General features: G+C 51.2%; 2 protein-coding genes across 4 annotated transcripts; both read left to right on the top strand.

Annotated features, from left to right (window-relative positions):
• Positions 1-631: 631 nt before the first annotated feature.
• On the top strand, positions 632-10,618 carry CDKL2 (cyclin dependent kinase like 2; the record flags this gene model as incomplete). The annotated part of the gene is made up of 12 exons (XM_080343484.1): positions 632-799; positions 4,006-4,200; positions 4,959-5,137; positions 5,723-5,835; positions 6,058-6,197; positions 6,905-6,993; positions 7,464-7,590; positions 8,363-8,625; positions 8,944-9,034; positions 9,778-9,889; positions 10,011-10,117; positions 10,562-10,618. The coding sequence occupies 12 exons, from the start codon at positions 632-634 to the stop codon at positions 10,616-10,618; spliced, it is 1,641 nt and encodes a 546-aa protein (XP_080199610.1).
• Positions 10,619-13,556: 2,938 nt separating this feature from the next.
• On the top strand, positions 13,557-17,345 carry RCHY1 (ring finger and CHY zinc finger domain containing 1). 3 transcript variants are annotated; one of them, XR_013922066.1, is made up of 10 exons: positions 13,557-13,745; positions 13,834-13,953; positions 14,436-14,551; positions 14,617-14,695; positions 15,417-15,461; positions 15,552-15,610; positions 16,025-16,051; positions 16,289-16,409; positions 16,588-16,775; positions 17,009-17,345. XR_013922066.1 is itself a non-coding variant. In XM_080343500.1 (10 exons), exons 1-9 carry the CDS (start codon positions 13,683-13,685, stop codon positions 16,714-16,716), a joined length of 759 nt encoding a protein of 252 aa, XP_080199626.1. In that variant the 5' UTR covers positions 13,557-13,682; the 3' UTR covers positions 16,717-16,750; positions 17,009-17,345. The 3 variants fall into 3 exon arrangements, 2 of the variants coding, with proteins under 2 accessions (XP_080199626.1, XP_080199625.1); XM_080343500.1 differs by having other exon boundaries at positions 16,588-16,750; XM_080343499.1 differs by having other exon boundaries at positions 16,588-17,345.
• Positions 17,346-22,096: the final 4,751 nt, after the last annotated feature.

Below are 22,096 nucleotides of genomic sequence, written 5' to 3'. Positions count from 1 at the left end.
TGTCATCAACACCACTCAGGGGCTGATGCACAAGCACACAAGGAATCAGAATAATCTTAGTTAGAAGAGACCCTCAGGATCATCAAGAACCTGCCCCATGTCCTGCGAACCTCATGTCCGTCTGTCCAGCCCTCCAGGGCTGATGACTCCAGCACTGCCCTGGGCAGCCTGTTCAATGCCCCACAGCCCTTTGGGGAAGAAATTGTTCCCAGACCCAACCTCACCCTCCCCTGGGCACCTCGAGCTGACAAGGCCTCCCCTCAGCTCCCGTTCTGCAGTGCCCCCCGGTCCCTCCGCCTGCCGCTGCCCCTCCGCGCCGCGCGTCGCGACAGGACCCGCCCGGGCACGGCCCCGCCTCCCTCACGGCCCTCCGCATTTCCTCCGCTTCTGGGAAACAGCTGCTCGTTTGCCGGTCGCCTCCCGGTCGCCTCCGCTGCCGCCGCTCCCTCCCCACGGCCCCCCCGGGGCGGCCGCGCCACGAGCGGGGCGCGCGGCGGCTGCGCGCGGGCGGTTGCCCTGGTGACGGCGCGCGGCGGGCTCGGGCCCGTCCCCATCCCCGTCCCCATCCCCGTCCCCGCCGTGAGGCCGCGGTGACTGCAGCCCGGCCTCGGCGGAGCAGCCTCCTGCGGCCATGGAGAAGTACCAGGTGCTGGGCCTGGTCGGGGAGGGCAGCTACGGCGTGGTGACCAAGTGCCGGAACAAGGAGACCGGGCAGATCGTGGCCGTGAAGAAGTTCCTGGAGAGCGAGGAGGACGCGGCGGTGAGGAAGATCGCGGTGCGGGAGGTCAGGCTGCTCAAGGTGAGCGGGGAGGCCTTAGGGCTTCTTTGGCTTTGTGCTTAAATCCGTAGCCCCTCGTAGGGCTGGCGGGTGTTAGTGCCGCGGTGTGTGCCGTGAGCCGCTGCGTCCAGCTGCTTCTTGCACAGCGTGGCCTTTCTTATTTCAAAGCTCCTTTTAGTTGATTGCTGTAGCAATAGCTGCTGCAGGCCAGGGGAATCATAGAATCGTTTGGGTTGGGAGAGACCTTCAGGATCCTAGAATCATAGAATCATTTCATTTGGAAGAGACCTTCAGGATCGTAGAATCATAGAATCATTTCATTTGGAAGAGACCTTCAGGATCGTAGAATCATAGAATCATTTCATTTGGAAGAGATCCTCAGAATCATCGAGTCCAACCGTAACTGAACACTGGCACTAACCTGTGCACCTCAGAACCTCATCTAAACACCTTTTAAACCCCTCCAGGATGACACAGCCCGACCAGGGTGTTCCCTGGGGTGCAGATCCAGCCGCTGCCCTGCTCCAGGTGCCTCTTCAGAGCGTATTTTGGGTCCTGGTCAGACGTTTCAATATCTTCAATAAGACAAATGTCTCCTTCAAGCAGAACAGCAACCTTCGTGTCTGTGATGTGTGTTCCTTGTGGTAAAGGCGGCAGTTGTTGAGAACCAAGGGGTGTGGGTGCGATCTACCTGCAGGGAATCGATGGGTTCTCAGCAGGAAACTCCCCCTTGAGACTCCGTAATAGCCCTTTAAGGAGTGGTGTTTATCTGCTCAGACTGTAGGAAGGGTGTAAATTTGAAACGTTGGGTCAGTTTTGAAAGGTGCTTTCATTTCAATTGCATCTGACTGTGGCTTACCAAGTATAAATAAAGTTCAAACCAAGAGAGACACGATCAGGTCTTGTTTGTATTTCCACGAGCAGCCGTGCCATGCTAGATTCATTTCATCTTTGAGCTGTAGCTGTGCAGAGCGGTTTTTCGGTGTCCCCGGGCACTGTGCTGGGTTTGCTGGAGCTATGTATGTTTATGTGCCCGCTATTCTGCAAGGAAAGGTAAAAGGGAGCCACAGGGTTTCCATTACCTCCGGGTGGTAACTGTGCCCTCCTGTGTTGTGTCCCAAATAACAGTACCATACTGCTGAAAAAAACCAGATGAATGTTGAACTTGTAAAACCCGCAAGTGAGCGGTGACCTGGATGTGTGACAGTGTGTCTAACGGGCTGGGTGCCGGCGTTATCTGATACGGAAAGCTGCTTCTAGGAACGTTTTATTTCATTTTATTAATGGCACTTTCCTGGCAGGCTTGTACTGCAGGCAAGAGGCTGGAGGAGGACAGGTGACAAATTCCCCAAACTTTATCAGTCAGCAGCTGCTGCTCTGTCCCTTGCTGTTTGAGTGTCTGCTTTCCCTGGTGTCCATTGTGGATCTCTGCCATCACTGCAAGAGCTACAGACCCTGAGAGTTAATAGAGATGTAGGTGCTGGAGCTCGAGGTGCAGCCTGTTTTAAAGCAGGTCTCTGTTAGTCTGGATCATACCTTATCCGTTGGCAAGGCTCGCTTAGTTACCGAGTCAAAGCACGTACCACCTGCCGGGTCTGTTGAGAATTAACTTGTTTTCTTGGGTAAATGGGAACTTAGCATTGGGAACATTTCCATAAACAGCTCAATAACTGTGGCCTCTCACCGTGAAAATAAATACCTGGAGATGTAATCTTTTTGTAGTTTCTTCCCTCGCACACTCCCTGTGAACCTGATTTTGTGGTTGTTTTTTCTTTTTTTTGATTCCTGCTCTTGAGTCTGGGCTGACATTTCATCTTGGCTGAACATTGCAAAAGTTCCCTGCCAGGCTCTGGGCTAATAACCAACTTCCATCGTAGTATGGGCCGTTCTGCGGTGTGTGCTAAACTGGTGCTGCCAATGTGCAACAGATCGGAGGTGGATCCTTTGGTCAGAATGTGATCACACAATAACTAGAAAACACAACTGCTTTTTAAAAAAATTCTTTTTCATCTAAATTGCAGTCTTTTCCTCTAAACTATCTTCAGCCTTCCCTTTGCATAATAGTAAAAACAAACAAACAAACAGAAAAAACCCTTCAGATCCTTGGCTTGTCACTTTATGCTCTGAATCCACTAGGCACAGTTTAATAGAAGCTGTTCGGTCAATAACAGAATATTTTAGGTAAGAATGATGAGCTTCCCTTTTATCCATTCAGTGTGCTTGTAACTGTGGTACATGTTCGTTATTGTGTGTATAAGCTCGCAGTGCCGACAGAAATGCTTTGAGTGTTTCAGGAACCTAACAGGAAAGTCTCCTAACAGCTTTATCAGAAAAATGAAGATACAGATGCTGAGTAGTTGGCAGCTGGATAGAACACAGGTATTGCACATGCTTTTGGTTTTCTTTTCAGTGGGCATGCAAGAGATGTGTTGGTTTTTTTTAAGAGAAAGGAATGAAAGAGAGCAAGACTAAAACTTGCTGGAAATGTAGGAGAGAAGAGGTGAATCTGTTTTGGGTTTTTAGGAGAGTCAAAGTTTCCTTCAAGCACGGAGCACTGTGTTCAGGAAGCCTTTGGATCCCGTCTGGAAGGGGCAGCTGGTGTTGCAGGAGCAGGCAGGGCAGCCTGGTGACACTTGGTCACCCTGGTGACAGCATCTCCTAGAGGAACTTGTGTGTCAGAGCCTGAAAATCCAGGGCCTCTGGGTTTTCCTTTCCCATGGCAAATCCGTGTTGGAGGTGCTGTCAGGGGCCTGCTCTCCCACGTGCAAACCATGTGCTGCTCTGGAAGTCGTCTTAACTTCCTCACGATTTGTCTCATGTGGAATACGGGCTTGCTGTAAAGCTTGTGGAGATGGAGGCACAAGTTAGAGGCACCTCTCTGTGAGGAGAGTGTTGTGAGAAGCAGGATGGATGAGAATTTCCGACAACACAACAGTGCATTTTGAACGTCCCCATTAAGAAGAAATGTTCATAGTCAGTATTTTCAGGTTTAAAAACAAGTGTCTGCATGTATCAGGTGGTGAAATCCTCCAAGTATGTTGAAAAAAAAAAAAGGGCAAAATAAAACATATCCTAAAATATCAGTGAGCTAATTTTAAAAACCAAAAAATGTGGGTACCACAGCATTCCAGGGCATTGCACCGGCTGGGCTGCAGGTAAGTGTCTGCTCTTAGTTTACCCATTAAATGCTGTCAGGGTCTCACAAAACATTTCCTGTTTTATAACAGCAACTGAGGCACGAAAATCTCGTGAACCTGCTGGAGGTGTGTAAGAAGAAGAAACGGTGGTATCTGGTGTTTGAATTTGTGGATCACACGGTGCTGGACGACCTCGAGGCATTCCCAAACGGCCTGGACTACAGCAGGGTTCGGAAGTACTTATTCCAGATTATAAGAGGAATAGCGTTTTGTCACAGTCATAACGTAAGTACACACGAGAAGCCGGCTCTGCACTTCACCTTGAATGAACAGATACAGAACCGTATTTTTTTAGTATCTATTAAAACTTAAGGAATTAAGCTTTGGCACGAAAGGAAGAGGCACCTCGATGGAGGCTGGCTCATCTTGTAGTGGGATATAGTCTCTCTTCAAAAGTTTGCTCCTGATAGCATCTATATAAACATGCAGCCTTGCTTTTCTCTCTTTTGTAGTTTGAGGGGTTTGTTTATAGCCAATTCCTAACAGCTTTGCCACTTTAATCATAGTCTGTAACTGTGTGTAAACACACATGCATTTATTTATTTATATGTGGGGGAAACTGTCTGTCTTATGAATTCCTGCAATACTCTTCACATTTAACTGCAGGACATGCCCATGGCCTTTGCAATACTTACAGCTTTTAAACTGGTGGTTGAGACCAATTTTCCTAAACATAATAAATTGAGACTGTTAAAATACCTATAGTAAATACACCTGCAGAACATATGCAGAGCGATATATAAAATTAACACTTCTGCGTGCAAAAAAATTAGAGGTTCTGTGTTCACCTATGCACTTGGGTTAGCTCTTGTTTGCTGCCTGTGTGCACGTCGCTGTGTTTTACAGAGTCCATGTGTTTGCCATGCCTGCAAAAATATAATTTTCTACTTGTATGTAAGCAAGTGATTATTTTTGGTGAGCCACTGAATTTACTATGTAGAAATGGGAAATCTGTTTGTCTTGACTTGCTTTTCTCTCTGCAGATAATCCATCGGGATATTAAGCCAGAGAACATACTCGTCTCCCAGTCGGGAGTCGTAAAGCTCTGTGACTTTGGCTTTGCCCGCACGTTAGCAGCTTCTGGGGAAGCTTACACTGACTACGTGGCCACGCGCTGGTACAGAGCTCCGGAGCTGCTGGTGGGAGACATCAAATACGGCAAGTAAGAGACTCACAGAAGGGCTGCGGGGAGTTTGAGGGACGATGCTCTGATTTTTTGGGGGGAGGGAGAACTCTTTGCTTGGCCATCAGGTTAAAGGGATGTTGTTCAGCATCATGGGATGAATGAGATTTTTTTTTTCTTACTGGGATCCCAAGTGCCACAAAACCAGGTCAGAATTTAAACTGTGCCATTCATGGGTCTGTTCATACAACTGTGCAGGTTTATGTACGTCGCTGTGTTACTTAATGTTCATTTTCAGTAAATGTACCTGGAGAGCAGATGCCTGCAGAAAGAAGGGTGTCTTTCTCGAGGGCAAGATTCTACTAATGCCTTACGTTGGATTATTATTATTTTAAAGCATTGGGGTTTGGAACCTGATCTTAAATCTGCTAGTGTTTGCCTGCTTCAGGAGCTAAATAACTGCCATTCATCAGTGCACTTGTAAGCTTGGAAAACTTGCTGTTTATGGGGCAAAATCCGCCCTCAAGGCTTGTAACCTTGGACTGGGCTGGCTCAGCCTCTAGATCAAAGAGACAAATGAAGCTGTGCTGAGCTGGAGTGCTGTGGTTTCGTTGTTTGTCCCAGGGCTGTGGACGTGTGGGCTATTGGCTCTCTGATCACAGAAATGCTCACGGGAGAGCCCCTGTTCCCTGGAGATTCAGACATCGACCAGCTCTACCACATCACCAAGTGCCTGGGTAAGAACAGCCCGTCAGGCTTCTAGTCCCCGCTTACTAATGAAGGGGTCAAATCGGTTTTGATGTGGGGCTAGGGAGAAGGAGGATGTGGGGAGGAAGACCGTGGTGTGTGCACAACTGTTTCTGAGGCCGTGTGCTTTTAGCACCTTTCACAAAGGAAAAGCTACGAGCAGGACTGTGCGGTAGTTTTTCCATGTGGATGCTTTGTTTGTGTAATTCCAGGTAACTTAATTCCAAGACACCAAGAGTTATTCTATAAAAATCCCCTCTTTGCTGGCATGAGGTTGCCTGAGGTGAAGGAGGCCGAGTCGCTGGACAAACGCTATCCCAAGCTCCCTGGTGCCATGCTAGATTTAGCCAAGGTAATTTGCCCCTCGTCTGCTACTGAAGTGGACGCTTTGTAGACAATACACAGCCCCATACTTTTTACTTGCTAGCAGAGCTGCGTATGTGGTGTTTTCTGCCAACTACCTCCATCTGCTGATGGAGGCACACAAGCAGACAGGTCTGGGTGGGACGGCATCCAAACGTGTCCCTTACTCTGGGTGCTGTGTGTCCACCATGTGTGGGAGTTGGGAAGCTTCCAAATTTGTCATAGATTCTGAAGAATCCTTCCAGGGAGTGTCTGTTGTGCTTTCACGCAGCAGTCAGAGCACTGGTATGCTGGGGAACTAAAACACCCACTTGGTTGTGTTTGAAATGCCTAAAGATTGAAACAGATCCTAACATTTCAGCCAAACAAACCTGCAAACAAGGGAGCTTTCCTGAGGGTGGAATGATCTATTTGCCTGACAGGTATTCCCCGTGTAAAGAGGCTTTGTGAGCATTAATAATTAGAATGGACAAACTTTTGAGGGGACTGTCTGTCTCTTGAGCTCATCTCAATGCAACAGGCCCTAGAAGGGGGAGGTTTTTGGCTTTTTTTTCTTGGCTTCGTTCAGAAATACTAACCCCTTTGTTTCTAATGTATTTGCCTTCTATTTTTTTTTCTTGACTCCATTGGGAAATCCCGAAGCCGTTGTTTCTTTTCTAATGCATTTGCTTTCTGATGTTTACGTTGATTCGACAGAACTGTTTGCAGATTGATCCTGACAAAAGGCCGTCCTGTGCTGAACTCTTGCAGTGCGATTTCTTTCACAAGGATGGATTTGCTGAAAGGTAAACAGTTTATTTCTTGCTCAGAGCAGGTTAATATTAGAAGGAAGCTCAGCAGTTGTGTTTGAAGAGGGCACGCTGGGTTTGCAGAGCTGTCTTGGCTTTGTTTGATTTTAGCCTTCCTGGAAACGGGAGAACAGTTGAAGGGGAGCACGTTGCCTCATTAACTTGCCATGACGTTCATTCGTCAGCGTGTGCACCCAGTGTCGTGCCGTATTGGGTAGTACAGTTTATCGCTGTATTCTCTCTCTGTATCTGTGCCAGATTGGGATACAAACACCTTTAGTGCTGTGAAAAGTGTGTCCTTGTAAGATTTTATTTATTTTAATGGATGCATTATGTTTGGCTTCTCATTACTTAAAAAGGCATGGTTGGTTTGATTACTTCAGTCTATAGGAGCCCGGACTGAACACCAACTGGTGGTGAGATTAACAGAAGCCCCTCTTTTTTTATTTCCATTCTATGGAATGTAGATTTGCACAGGAGCTTAAATTAAAGATTCAGAAGGATGCCAGAGACCATCAATTACAAAAAAAGTCAAAAATCAGCAAAAGGGACAAAGATGATGCCTTAGAAGAAAGAAAAATGCTTGATGTCCAGGTTGGTCAATCTTTGTTTTCCAAACTTGTATTTTTAATATTTTGTTCCTGTTTTAAAATCACTGTGAAAGTAAGTGCAGGAGTTGAAGTGGGAGTTTTGGTTCAAGCAGGGCATGAGGCCCGTGACCCCGCGACGGTGACGCTCAGCGCAGTACAGCGGGCAGGCTGCTGCGTGGAGTGGAAGTCCTCTGCCTTTGCTTTTAGCCTTTTGGCTGCTACAAGGTTGCTCTGGTGCTTGGCTCCACAGGCTGCAAGCGGCTGTTTGGCCGGTCCCTTGCCAATAAACTACATCGTGGTGCAGTTCTGGGTAAAAAAGGAGCTGAAAGGAGAATCGATTAGAAAGCCTAAGTCAGTCATGCCAGACGAGCAAAACACCCTTGTATGCTGCTGCTTACCTGCATTAAAGCCCTGTCTGCAAAATTGCGTGGTTTGCTTTCAGTCAGATACAAAGGACTGGAGGCTTCGGAGTGACCGTGAGGTGACACTGAGCTCAGTTTGTGATTCATCTTTTCGGAAGTGACAGGGTTACAGCTGTTCCTCCTCCCTCACTGCCAATCCCATTCTGAGGTGACTGACTTAGAGAGGGTGCAGGAACCTTGGCAAGCCTCCTCCTGTTTGACAGAAAACAGAGGGTTTCCCCCTAAAACCAATTCCATCTCCATCAGATCCTTGCACAATCATGTAGGCTTTTGACTTTTTTCCTGCGTGTGCTGCTCTAAGGTAGTTTGCAAACGTGACTGCAAGACAAAGATGATGCTTATCTTCCTGAACAGGATTTCAGCATTGACCCGAAGAGCAGAGACGCTAAGCTGTTCAAAGCAAAACGCTCTAAAGCTGACGCAGAAAAAGCGGATCGATCCTCCAACCTGAGCTCCTTCTATGACAGCCCAATCAACCCCTTTAAAATCAGCCCTCAAACCAGCCTAAAAGATTCCAGCGGCAGCTTGGACTACGCCAAGAACACCGGAGTAGTTATTCCTCCCATCAACCAGAATCTCTCTCCCACTATGGCTGGGATGGGAAACCATAATTACAGGTATGGGAGCAGGGACAGAAGAGCTTTTGTCCATCGTCCCTGTTGCTGGAGAGCGGGAATGTCCTGAGAGGCGTGCAGGGTGCCGATGTGGGAACACGAGGTGTGGGTTTGGGAGAGGATGCAGCCAGGAGCAGCTCTTAGGTGGAGGATTGTACGTGGGTCAAACTTGTCTGTTCACTGCGCTCACGAGGCTGTTCTCCTCGTCAGCCTCCTTTCTCGGCATTTAATGACGGTGTCTCTGGGTGTCTTGTGTTTGTTGTTTTTATATTAATCATGTAACCCCAGATAATGCAAAGTTTGGGGCATTTCTGATTACAGAATTGATGAAAAGAGTAAAAAATACTTGAACCCGTTTCTAAAGCAACGGAAGCGTTCTCCAGCAGGCCATTACAGCGTCAGCCTCACACCAGTAAGTCATCAGTCTTTACCTCGTGGCAAAGCGAAATAAATTCCTAGCTGAAGTGTGTGTTTTATTGTCAAGAATCCCACCTGTCGCAGCCTTTGCCGTAACTCCCAACTAGAAATATTATTTCTTTGAGCCTTTTTTTCCTACAGGTGTGTTGTCTGTTATTCTTTGTTAATATTTATCTTGTATGAAACATAGTTTGCGTCAAAGGACAATTTGAAATGGGGAGCAGCCCACCACAGGAGACCGTGAGATGTGGAATATGTCTGTGGCTGCCTGCCTGGCCAGGAGAAGTAGATAAATGTGTGCTGTGCTACTGACGCAGAATATAGGATTTGGATTTAACGCTTATTTAGTCATGTCATAAATGCTTTTATAATTTTTACAAAGTGAAGTGCTGAGCAATCCACCGCACTCAGCACCCAGACAATATTCTTTCCATGCCAGCAGCAACATTTGCCTTTTGACCTGGAACTAACCCGAGCCATCCTGCAACGGTTGTTTTGTCTCTTTGCAACCAGTCTCGCTTAGGCGGCTGTGGGTTTTTGCTGTGGCTCTTCTGTCGTTTCCAGTGTATAATGACACTTGAGCAGGACGGATTCCTTTAAACACATCAGAGTATTTCTTTTTCTCTTGTACAATTTCCAGCTGCAGTGGAACATTGCTGTGTTCATGCTTTTTTAAGCTTAAAAATAGCTTTGTTTTCCTGTATGTTCATGAGCTGGTACTTATGCTTTCGATTCCAGGTTACTAATGAAAAAAACATCCTTCAAGCAAATAGGAAGAAATGGGAATTCTCCAAGACAGATGTGCGTTTGCCGGAACTAAATCATCTCCCTGAACTGAGAGGAGCGGAAGGTACGAACCTGCCCATCCTCTGAATAAAACCTGTATCCTAAATCAGCGTCAGGCAGCAGCGCGCATTACGGTTGTCAGCTCGTGCTTCCTTCACGCGGTATGCATTGGTTGTGTTTTGCAGCGTGGCATCCCAGATTTCTGAAAAAGGAAAATAAACTGGTTTCAGAGTCCCGTGTCCCTTCTCTTGCTGCTATTGACCTCCATAACCCAAGTCGAGCTTCACAGCAGGTAACAAAACAGTAATAAAACAGTTTGTGCTGCTTTCTATTTGTTTGGTTGGGGATTTTCCAAACAGTGCAACCCACAAGTTTCCAATGTGGCTCGAGAGAGAGCAGAGGGAGGAAGTGTCAGAGAGGGAGAGAATGGGGAACTCAGCAACTCTAGGAAAGATGAATTCCTCAGTAACACAGAGATGCCATTTGGGAGTCATGGAGTTCACAGGCAGCCACCTCGGCCGCCTTCTCAACTCGCCCGTTGAGATTGAGCAGGTTGTGTTAGGGGAGGGAAGGAGCATTTTGAAAGTCTGATTTGATCCAAGGACAGGTTGGTTTTCAGTTGGGTGTTGACATGGTGTATGTCCCTACGAGGCGGTTTCTGACTGCTCTCTCTATTTATACTGCACTTGGAAATGGACCCTTTCATTTTTAATGCCTTTTCCTTGCTGATTACCAGCTGTCGGGGCCTTTGCCTGATGCATCCGAATCCAGCTTCCCCAGAGTGGAGCACTAGCCTTACGGAGAAGGGAGATTGCACCTGCCTGCAAAAGGTAGGCTTTAACTTCTGCAGCGTGGCTTCCAAACGGATCATTTAATGAACATTTATCTATTTGGGAAGGGCAGTGGGGAAAATACCTGCACATCTCGCATTTAGGGCTGGGATACGTAGGAGCATGGATCTTTCTTTAGCGATACTGAAACTGGCTGTGGCAGGTGCTGGGCATTGGCGTTGGAAATGAATTGGCTTGTGAAATCGGGGGCTGAGGAAGCTGATGGAGCATGAAGCAGGGGAAACTGGCTGCCTGCATGTGCTGTGGGGAAAAATGGGTTGTGTGCACAGCACTGTGAAGTGCCTCACAACAAACAGACTTGCAGAAAGGAAGAAAGGCGTTTCAGGGGAAATGTCAGGCTTAACGTTAGGGAAAATTTTTAGTAACTATGTCACGCAATCTGAAGTTGTTTAACGTAGCTGCTGTTACCTCAGTGCTCTCCAAGCACGAGGGAGGACTGGGGGAGAGAAGGAGGCTTAGGAAAAGTCCTGGCTGTGTGCTAGACTTGCAGTCCTGAGACTGAAATACTACATTTGAACTCTGCCACTTTGCACTTTTGCTTAGCATGCATTTTACCATTCTGGATTGTTTTAAGCTGAGACTTTTAGCAGCCTTTTAGCATTTTGCCCATTGAAAGACATGCAGTTCTCCAAGTCATTTTGTCTGAAAAACTCATGGGAAAAAAAACGGTGTGGTTTTGTCTGTCGTTTTGCTTTTTTTCTATTGGGGCACTGTTACCTTTTGCTGCTCAGCGTGTTGCGGGCGCTGCCGCACATCTTGGAGCTGCTCTCATCCTCCGGAAAGCGAGAACTGCGGCGCTTACGCGCAGGTTTTGACTCCCGCTCAGCACCCTCACCTCGCTGGGGCTGGGCAGGACTGGGCCTTGGGAGGGAACACAAACGGGGGGTTCAGGAGGGAGAGGCCCCCAGGCACCGCAGTTCCCTCCTCTCTGCCCTGGCTGGTGTTCTGTTAGCTGCACAGAGCCGGGGGTGTCACGGCAATACCGGGAACGCACAGGTGCAAACTGACTCGCGGGGGTTTTGTTTAGGGCTCTGCTGGTTTGTTTTTGAGGAGAGGAAGCAACCGCTGACTCTGAAATCTCTGCCCGAGCACTGTATGTGCTCTTAATATATAGGAGTGTGTTTGGCACTTATCTTCATGTGATGCGATGGCTTAATGCTACTAGGAAAAAAGGAGAAAAATCCCTGGGGTAGGAAGCGATCCTGCTAATGTGAGGGGAAAAAAACACCTTACTGAAGTTGTCTCATCTGTGAAGCACAGAGGTGTAAGTGCACGGCTTTAGCAAGGTAACGGCTTGTAATAAATAAAAATAAAGGAAGCATATTCTCAGGGAGGACTCTGTGTTTTTGTTTCCCCGTCCCGTAACATGGGCACATGTAACACGCTTTTCTCCTCTTGGCGCAGGTGGCTGAAACGGTGGGAAGGACACAGCGGAACGTCCAGGTGCGGCCTCGGGCAGGTCTGTGCAGGCAAGAGGAGGATCCCTGCCTCCGGGTAACCGTGCCTGGCACGGGAAGGGCTCCGCTCAGCGCTGCCGCGGAGCTCGCGCTGCCCTCGCTGCTGGATTTCTTGCACGTGAAACAGCTCCTCAAATGCTGACTTGTTGGCCTGGGGGCCAAGGTCTTCGCGGAGGTCGCTGGGTGGTTATTGGTGTGTGACAGGGGCAGGAGCTGGTGTGCAGGATTTGGAAGGAGGCCGGGCTTGCTGTTGTGAAACCGCTGCCCTCTTGCCAGGGATTTCTTTTGAAAGGGTGAAGAGAGCACGGAAAGCTGCTGAATTTGCTGTGTTTTGGTGTTTCCCCGGTCTGTGTTGGAAAGCACCTTTGCCTTGACTAAAACGTCCAGGAAGATGATGTTTGTGCAAGAAATACGACACGTAGAGTTTTCCCAGCTGTTCTTTGCAACCCTCGCTAACACTCAGCAGCACGTGGGACCTTGTGCCAGGTTCCTTTTCCCTCCGCGCTTGTGTCCCCCCGTCTGTGGGCGGTTTGTCCTGTGGGTGTTAAACCGGACCTGCGCTCTGGCTGCCGTTAATGTCGAAGGAAGAACGTGGGTACGAATCCTGAGCTGTGGCGCAGCGCCCGTACGGTCTAGTTACTTGTCTTTCCACAAAGCGTGGCCTTTCCCATTGACGTGTCGCGGCAGAATCCGCGATGAATGTTGCTGTATTTAGAGCTTTGTGGCCGTGCTGTGTTTTGACACGTACGTTAACATTTGTAAATAAAAAAGGACACACAAATTCCAAATTTCTCATTCCTCCCGTGCGCCAACCCATGTAAGATGTGCACGCTTAGTCCGCCCTGGAGCTGACTTTAAATCTGCTCATTTATTTTGTTGGCATTGCCTGCACCGAAAAACGGGACTTTGGAATCGCTTTGTATTTTGTGCTGTGTGGCAGATGAGAGCTTTTTCTCATCGTTTCTGCATTACAGCTGCTCAGGATCACGGCTTCTGTGGGCGTTCGTGTTCTGCTTCTCAGCATCTGCATTTCCCGCTTTCTTTAGTGCTCTTCAGATGAGCCAGCGCTTAATTGGGGGGCAGGAAACTAATTGTAAGCGTGGGGTCCTTGTTCAGTTGAGAGGCGACGTCTTAGGGTGTAGAAGGGGCCTGGAAGAGGAGGTAAAAATTGTATTTTCTCTGTGAGTAAAGAGAAAAACATTTAAAAAAAAAAAAAAAAGAGAAGAAAGGTTTAAGGAGGGAGGAAAAGGAACGTTTGCGGGTGAGGAAAAGGAAGGTTTGGGGGGGGGAAGAGGACAAGTTTAAATGGGTGGAAAAAGCTGAGGGGTTGGGGGGCAGAAAAGGAAGGTTTAAGGGGGAAGAAAAAGATGTAACTGGGTAGAGAAGGTTTAAGGGGGCGAAGAAAAGGTGCGGGGTGCAATGCGCAAGTTGCGCTGCGGAGCAGCCCCGTGTAGGACCCCGCTCTGCGCCGTGCGCGCCCCCGGAACCGCGGCGGCGCGGAAGCGGCGGGGCGGAAACGGAAGCGGCGGAACGGCCGGGCCGGGCGGCCATGGCGGCGGGCGGGGAGGAGGAGGAGGGCTGCGAGCACTACCGGCGCGGCTGCCTGCTGCGGGTGAGGCGGCGGCGGGGCGAGCGGGCGAGGCGGGGCGGCGGGGCCGGGCCCGCGGCCGGGCGCTGATGATGGGCCGGGCCCTTGGCAGGCGCCGTGCTGCGGGAAGCTGTACGCCTGCCGCCTGTGCCACGACGGCGCCGAGGAGCACCAGCTGGACCGCTTCAGCGTGGCCGAGGTGCAGTGCGCCCGCTGCCGCCTCCTGCAGAAGGTGGGTCCGGTGGCTGGGTGGCCGTGGGGGCGCCGCCATGGTGGTGCGGTCGCTCCGCTGCCATGTTGGTGAGGGCACCGCCGCCATGGTGGTGGGTGCTCCGCCGCCATGTTGGTGAGGGCACCGTTACCATGGTGGTGGGTGCTCCGCCGCCATGTTGGTGAGGGCACCGCTGCCATGGTGGTGGGTGCTCCGCCGCCATGTTGGTGAGGGCACCGCTGCCATGGTGGTGGGTGCTCCGCCGCCATGTTGGTGAGGGCACCGCTGCCATGGTGGTGGGTGCTCCGCCGCCATGGTGGTGAGGGCACCGCTGCCATGGTGGTGGGTGCTCCGCCGCCATGCTGGTGAGGGCACCGCTGCCATGGTGGTGGGTGCTCTGCCGCCATGCTGGTGAGGGCACCGCTGCCATGTCGGTGTGGGCGCTTCTGCCGCGCTGCGCGGGCGGAGGGCTCAGGGCCGTGTCGCGGTTGCCGCCCCGGCAGGCCCAGCAGCGCTGCGAGGGCTGCCACAACCTCTTTGGCGAGTACTACTGCGACATCTGCCACCTGTTCGACCGCGACAAGCAGCAGTACCACTGCGCCGAGTGCGGGATCTGCAGGTGCGTGCGGGGCGGGAGGGAGGGAGGGGGGGAACTGCGCTTCATAACGACGCTGTTGTCTTCAGGATCGGTCCGAAGGAGGATTTTTTCCACTGTTCAAAGTGCAACTTGTGCCTGAGCTTGAGTCTTCTTGGAAAGCACAAGGTAAGAACCACAGAATCACAGAATTATTTTGGCTAGAAGAGACCCCTCAAGATTGAGGCCAATGTAACCCACCCCTGTCCCTGCCCCGTGTCCTGAGAACCTCATGTCCATCTGTCCAGCCCTCCAGGGCTGGTGACTCCAGCACTGCCCTGGGCAGCCTGTTCAATGCCCCACAGCCCTTTGGGGAAGAAATTGTTCCCACATCCAACCTCAACCTCCCCTGGGCAACTCGAGGCCGTTTCCTCTGCTCCTGTTACTCGTTCCTTGGGAGCAGAGACCAACACCCCCCATGCTCCAGCCTCCTTATCTCAAAGACACCGTCTGACGTCACATTTTGATCTCATTTACCCCAATCCATCCTTCTGAGGTCTGAGGAACAACACATTTCAAGCAATAACACCCCAACCATGAGGAGCACCTTGAAAACATCAAGGTGGCACCACTGAACGTTTCTGGGCAGCCCAAGCCACCGTGCCCAGCTCCGCACCTTTAATCTCGCAGCTTGAGCTTTGGGAGCTCTGGGAGCCCTTTCCTGCATCTGCTTCCCGATGTTTAGTTTTTAACACACTAAAACACTTGGTAATTCTCAGAACTTCAAAGCCACGTGCGAACAGTAGTGTTTTGTATGTCTTCTCTTACTGTTCTAAAGGAATTTTAGGATTTAGGAAGGCGCAGGTATTCGCACAGTAGGGTAACGTTTTATTTTGTGTCTTTGCGCAAGTGCATCGAGAACGTGTCGAGGCAGGACTGTCCGATCTGTCTGGAGGTGAGCTCCTGCCCGTCCCTGCCGTTGTTCGGCTGTGCCTTGACCTGGGATCTTATTTTAAGGACTTGTGTTTTGTCCATGCCCGAACAGGACATCCACACGTCCCGCGTTGGTGCTCACGTCCTGCCCTGCGGTCACCTCCTGCACAGGTAGAGCACACGTTTCAGAGCAGCCGGTTCCCCTCTTCTGTGCGTTTATTTGCAGCCCCACGGGCCTGGTTATCCTGCCAGAATTTAAAGCACTGTGATATATAACACCGGGCGCCTTTGGAGAAACAATTAACGCGTGTTTCTCTTCTGTTCTGCTCACGTCGTAACCCCGAGGTCATGTTTTCCCTTTCTCGCTCCTGTTTTCCGTGTTAGAGACGCCACTTTTTGCTCTCCCTCGGCTCTCTGGATTTATCGCCCGAGCACCGGGCGGTTTAGCCGGGAAGCTTTCTTCCCCTTGGGCTTGGGTTTATTGTCTTTTATAAAATAGAAGCGCGCCCTTCCCCTTTGCTCAATCCTGTTAACATCGGCGATTTAATTCTTCTTACTGAGCTTCTTGTCCTGTTTCCTTTTCAGAACGTGCTACGAGGACATGCTGAAGGAGTAAGTATTTCCAAACAGCTCTGAGTGTTGTTGGAATCCAAACTCGGAGAGGCAAAGATCGCAGTGTGGGTCCTGTACTTAATAATGGTTCCCAGGGGGAAAAGCAGCTTTTAATTCCCAGTAGTCTGCGGGAATTTTAGCTGTGTGGTGTGTCCGCATGATGGGTACAATACAACCCTTGTCCTTTTGGGCTCGGTGTCTGAATTAGAGCTCGACTTGAGCTTTGCGGTTGCGCAGGGGTTACAGGTGTCCGCTCTGCATGCGCTCGGCGCTGGACATGACGCGGTACTGGCGGCAGCTGGATGACGAGGTGGCGCTGACCCCCATGCCCCCCGAGTACCAGAACATGATGGTGCAGGTGAGGGGCCTGGATCCGGAGCCTCGCAGGGAACGGCGACAAAACGTTCCGCGTCTTTACAATTAAAACACCTCCCTCTTCGCGCCCTGGTGACCACCCCTTCCATAGCCGCCGCATATCGTCGAGCAGCCTCTTGGTGCTAAGTTGGTCTGTTTTCCTCCTTTCTCGGTGCATGTAGATCCTGTGCAACGACTGCAACGCCCGCTCCACGGCGCAGTTCCACCTGCTGGGCATGAAGTGCGGCAACTGCGACTCGTACAACACGGCGCAGGACGGGACCTGCCGGCTGGCGGCCGAGGAGCCGTGACGGACCGCGACCGGCCCGCTCCCCGCTAATAAACGTACACAGAGTTCTCACGGCGACAGGTGGAACGTGGTTTAATGAACGCGGGTGTGTTCGCACCCGTTCCTTCCCCGTTTTGCTTTGTTCGGCGCCGTCGGGTTTGGGCCGCGGCCGCAGCTCGATGCGTCGATGGTCACGAACGCTCCGGGCCGACCCCTCGGAGCCCGGGGCACTCGCTGAAGTAGCTGCAGTTGGTAGAAGCACTCGAGTAGTGCGGGGACCAGTTTTCTGTGATGTTTCTTGTTTTGTTTTCTAGTGGCACCTGATTTCCTCATGGGGACAGAAAGGAGGGCGGAGGAGCGCTGCTTTTTAGAACCAAAAACACCTTCCCCCATTTTCTTTCGAGGTGTTTGCAGACTAAATGTAACGGAGAGTTTAGTGGATGAGAATTCAGGACGTGCAGAGTGTCTAAAGTCCATGAAACCTTTTTGCTTGTTAAAGCCCCGTTTGTCTTCACCACGGGACCACTTGTTGACAAACAGCAGCTTTTCTGACCCCAGCCGTTCCCCTTCTTGTCGGAAAACCAGGATTCGGGTGCCACTGTGACCAACCTCCCCTGTACCCGAGTCTCTTTTTTTCTGAAGCACTTTTCTCTCCGTTTATAAATAAATGTAAAATAAAGTCTATTAAACTGAATTTTACCGGGTTTGATACTTGATGTGTTTGCTGGAAATTCCCTGTTGAGCTCAAACAACAATTTAAGGCTGAAAAATGAGTGTTCAGCTTCTTCCAGCGGTTTGGGTGGTGAGGAACCAGGTGTGCGCGCAGGTGGCCCCCGTCACCTCGTCCCATAAATCCGGTGCTGGGGGGAGTTTGGGGAGGGAGCAGGTGGGATGGTTTTGTTATTCGCGCTGGAACTTGTTATGTGGGGGTGCTTGCAGGGGAAGGTGCGTTTTTGGAGGTTGTGGGGCTCAAGTGGTGGGCACCGTGGGGGGGTTTCCTCACAGGGGAATGGGGGGGACACACTGAGGTGTCTTCAGAAGCTGAAGGGCAGGAGGACTGGGGGGGCTGGAGCTCCTGCTGCTTTTCTCCAGCCTCGCACAGCACAGTTTGGGGGGGGACACCCTGCGGAGCCACCCAGAGGGGACGTGGCCCAGGGACGGGGTTGGTTCAATGGCCGGGCTCTGTGGGACCTGCCAAGCGAGAAGTTCCCCTTGGGCTTGACTTGGAGCTTGTGCAGATGGTGAGAAGGACTCATCTCTTGCTTGTGGACGATGCTTTGGGTTCCTGCGGTGACACTACCAGCTTTGAAGCCCCCCTGCAATGTGTCCCGTCGTCACCCGGTGGCTTCGCTGCCCTCCCAGCTGGCTGGAGACCTCCCTCCAGGTAAGTCCCGAGGGTCACCTGTGGGGCTGCTCTGCCCCGCGTCCCACCAGCAGCATCTTGGAGCCCTCCTGGGGCTGCGGGACACAGCTGGGGACACCTGGCCCGAGCAGCTCCAGCCCCACGGAGGTTGCCAGGAGCTGGGCACGCTGGTTTGGGCTGCCCAGAAACGTTCAGTTGATGTTTTCAAGGTGCTCCTCATGGTTGGGGTGTTATTGCTTGAAAAGTGTTGTTCCTCGGACCTCAGAAGGATGGACTGGGGTAAATGAGATCAAAATGTGACGTCAGATGGTGTCTTTGAGATAAGGAGGTTGTAGCACGGAGGGTGTTGGTCTCTGCTCCCAAGGAACGAGTGACAGGAGCAGAGGAAACGGCCTTGAGTTGCCCAGGGGAGGTTGAGGTTGGATGTGGGAACAATTTCTTCCCCAAAGGGCTGTGGGGCATTGAACAGGCTGCCCAGGGCAGTGCTGGAGTCACCATCCCTGAAGGGCTGGACAGACGGACATGAGGTTCTCAGGGCAGTGCCAGGGGTGGGTTATGGTTGGACTCCATGATCCTGAGGGGCTCTTCCAACCCAAATGACGGCGATGCTGCAGCAGGGAGCTCTGCGATTCCGTGGCAGGGAGCTCTGCGATTCCGCAGCAGGGAGCTCTGCGATTCCGCGGCAGGGAGCTCTGGGATTCCGCGGCAGGGAGCTCTGCGATTCCGCAGTAGGGAGCTCTGCGATTCCGCGGCGGGGAGCTCTGCGATTCCGCAGTAGGGAGCTCTGCGATTCCGCGGCGGGGAGCTCTGCGATTCCGCAGTAGGGAGCTCTGCGATTCCGCGGCGGGGAGCTCTGCGATTCCGCAGTAGGGAGCTCTGCGATTCCGCGACGGGGAGCTCTGCGATTCCGCGGCAGGGAGCTCTGTGATTCCGCGGCGGGGAGCTCTGCGATTCCGCGGCGGGGAGCTCTGGGATTCCGCAGTAGGGAGCTCTGCGATTCCGCGGCAGGGAGCTCTGCGATTCCGCAGTAGGGAGCTCTGCGATTCCGCGACGGGGAGCTCTGCGATTCCGCGGCAGGGAGCTCTGTGATTCCGCGGCAGGGAGCTCTGCGATTCCGCGGCAGGGAGCTCTGCGATTCCGCGACGGGGAGCTCTGCGATTCCGCGGCAGGGAGCTCTGTGATTCCGCGGCAGGGAGCTCTGCGATTCCGCGGCGGGGAGCTCTGCGATTCCGCGGCGGGGAGCTCTGCGATTCCGCGGCAGGGAGCTCTGCGATTCCGCGGCGGGGAGCTCTGCGGGCAGCAGCTGCTGAACACGGCCTTAATTACAAAAAAATACAGAAAAAACCAAAGCAGACAAATTGTCCCGCAAGCAGCTGCTGCAGAAAAGCAGACGCAGCAGCTTGTTCGCTGAGATAACACATTAAAGCAGCAGCTGCTGCCGGGGCTGCCGTGTGTCTTGCAGCTCCCGCTTCCACAGCGCTCGGCTCATTGACAGCAAAGTGTTTCCTGCCTGGGGTTGGTTTTTTGTGTGTTTTATGTGTGGGGTTTTCTGTTTGTTTTGTTTTTCCCCCTGCAAAAGTACGTTTTTATTCCTCCTTGAACGCTGGGAACCGCGGGAAGATGCTCTCACCCTGGTGTAAATTAGCAGGTGTAGCGAGTGCTGTTGCTCGTTGTGCCGCGCGTCGTTAATTCCCGCTCCCTTAACTCCAAGAGCCTGGGGAGATGATGCTGGGCAAAAATATCGATGAGATCTCGGCATATCGGCAAATGAACGGAACAAAAGGTTAATTAGCAAGGCTGGGGCGGGTTTGGAGCTGGTGGGGCAGAGCCCCGGAGGGGCAGGGGGTGTTCTGCACACGGCAGCTACGCCTGTTTTCCTACTAAATAAAATAGCTCTGAGGTTAAATGTAGCCAAAAGGGATTGGGGGGGTGGGAAGCCTTTTGCTATTTTTGTAAATAACACAAGCTTGTGCCAGAGTTATCCTGTAGTTTTGGAAAAGCAAAGGGGTGGGGGGGGAAATACTCTTTCTTCCCTTCCCTATTCCCTATTCCCTATTCCCTATTCCCTTCCCTTTTATTTTTTCATTTCTCTCTCTTGTTTTACTCATTTTCTTGTTTATATCCTCTTTCTCCTCTTTTTCTCACCCCCTGAAGCTCTTTTTCTGCTCCCCAAGCCCCCCTGTTAACTCTGGGGCCGCTGGACAAAACCGCGTCACCCAGGGCAGCTGAACAAACCCAACAGCGACACTTTAAGGAGGTTGCTGTGAGCAGCGTATCCCACATGGGTGTTTTCATCTCTGTTTCCAAACTATAGGGACAAACATGACCTATTTATTTGTTATTCCCTGCTTGGAACACCCTCACACCGTCCTCTGCGCCCGCAGCACCCAGGACCATTAAAAATACCCCAAAATCGCAATAAATCCCTTATTAATCCAGAGGGAGCAGCAATAAGGCCGAATCGTGGGCACGGTGTGAATGTCTGTATAAGGGCTCTGGTTTGGGGGGCCGGCGCGGGGATGGAGCGCGAATTGCCCTGGGAAATCGGCCTCGGTGAGGGGGTCCGGGTCAATGTCTTGGCCAAACCTTCCTCCTGGGAACTCGGTGCTGTGCACAAGGTGACACCCGTTGCTTTGCTCCTTCGTGAAAAAGGAATTGATTCCCCTGAGGATTATATATAGATATATTTTTAAGTGCATTGCTTTTCCCCTCCCCTTATTCCCACACAATTTAGCACCAGGCTCCGAGCCAAGCGCGCGGGAGGGGGGTGTTTTGGACCCTCTGGGTGGGCTGTTGCTGCTCGTGCTGCCGCTGGACAATGTCAAGCTCAGGAGGGTTTTAAAGCCCAGCAAACCAGTTCTGCTCCCTGACATGGGATATTTTGCTGTTGGGGTCTCGGGAGAACCTTTTCCGTGTGGTTTTGGGGGGCGAGCGCATCACCGTGCCGTCCAAATTGTTTGGAGAGCGGAAGGGTGCTGGTTTGGGTTTTGCTGGGTTTGGGGTTTGTTTATTGGGGTGTTTTGGTGTCGTTGTTTTTGGTGGTTGGTTGGTTTGATTTGTTTGGGGTATTTTTTTGCTAATGCATGGAAAATTATTATTACATGGAAAATAACGGGGTTTCCCCACATTTCCAGTGGAGTTTGTGGGTAGCGGTGGGGTGAGGTGCATTGGAGGGACCGGATCGCTCCTGCACACCCAGGTCATTTAGCCCAGGATGGGAACGTTCCCTCTTGCTGTCTATGCTGGGAGTTATTTAAACCCTGAAACGCAAGAAGAGAGCAGTCCTGTTATACATCTCAGCCTGTAGGGTGATATATCCCATATATACGGTCCCAGCCGCAGTGGTTTCCGGGGCTGGATGCGGGTTGAAGGTGCGATGGTGGTTTGCTGCTTTATTCTCGGTTTCTACCCCATTTGGGCTAAAACAGGGTAAGGAACAGCCGAGCAGATAGACTTGGTACCAGCAGATCCTGTGCTGAGGCCTCGCTGTTGAGCCAGGCTTGAGCTACCCGGCCAAGGCTGGGTTTAATACATAAAGACAGGGGAGGGACGGGACGCTGGTATAGTAAAAACATGAAAATATTTTTAAAATAAAACATAGGAAAATAAAACTAAGTCAATCAAGCTTTTGGCCACCACCGCCCTGCCAAAGCGGCTGCTCTGCAGGGGAGGGTGTATCTATGGTGTATGTATGTAGGATCTACCTAGGGTGTATCTATGGTGTATGTATGTAGGATCTGTCTAGGGTGTATGTATGTAGGATCTGTCTAGGATGTATCTATGGTGTATGTATGTAGGATCTACCTAGGGTGTATCTATGGTGTATGTATGTAGGATCTACCTAGGGTGTATCTATGGTGTATGTATGTAGGATCTGTCTAGGGTATATGTATGTAGGATCTGTCTAGGATATATCTATGGTGTATGTATGTAGGATCTACCTAGAGTGTATCTATGGTGTGTGTATGTAGGATCTACCTAGGGTGTATCTATGGTATATGTATGTAGGATCTATCTAGGGTGTATCTATGGTGTATAT

This window comes from Nesoenas mayeri (assembly GCF_963082525.1).
Source record: "Nesoenas mayeri genome assembly, chromosome: 4".
Lineage (NCBI taxonomy): Eukaryota > Metazoa > Chordata > Aves > Columbiformes > Columbidae > Nesoenas > Nesoenas mayeri.
Note: the sequence above shows the minus strand (reverse complement) of the source record. Positions and strands in the feature narration are given on the sequence as shown.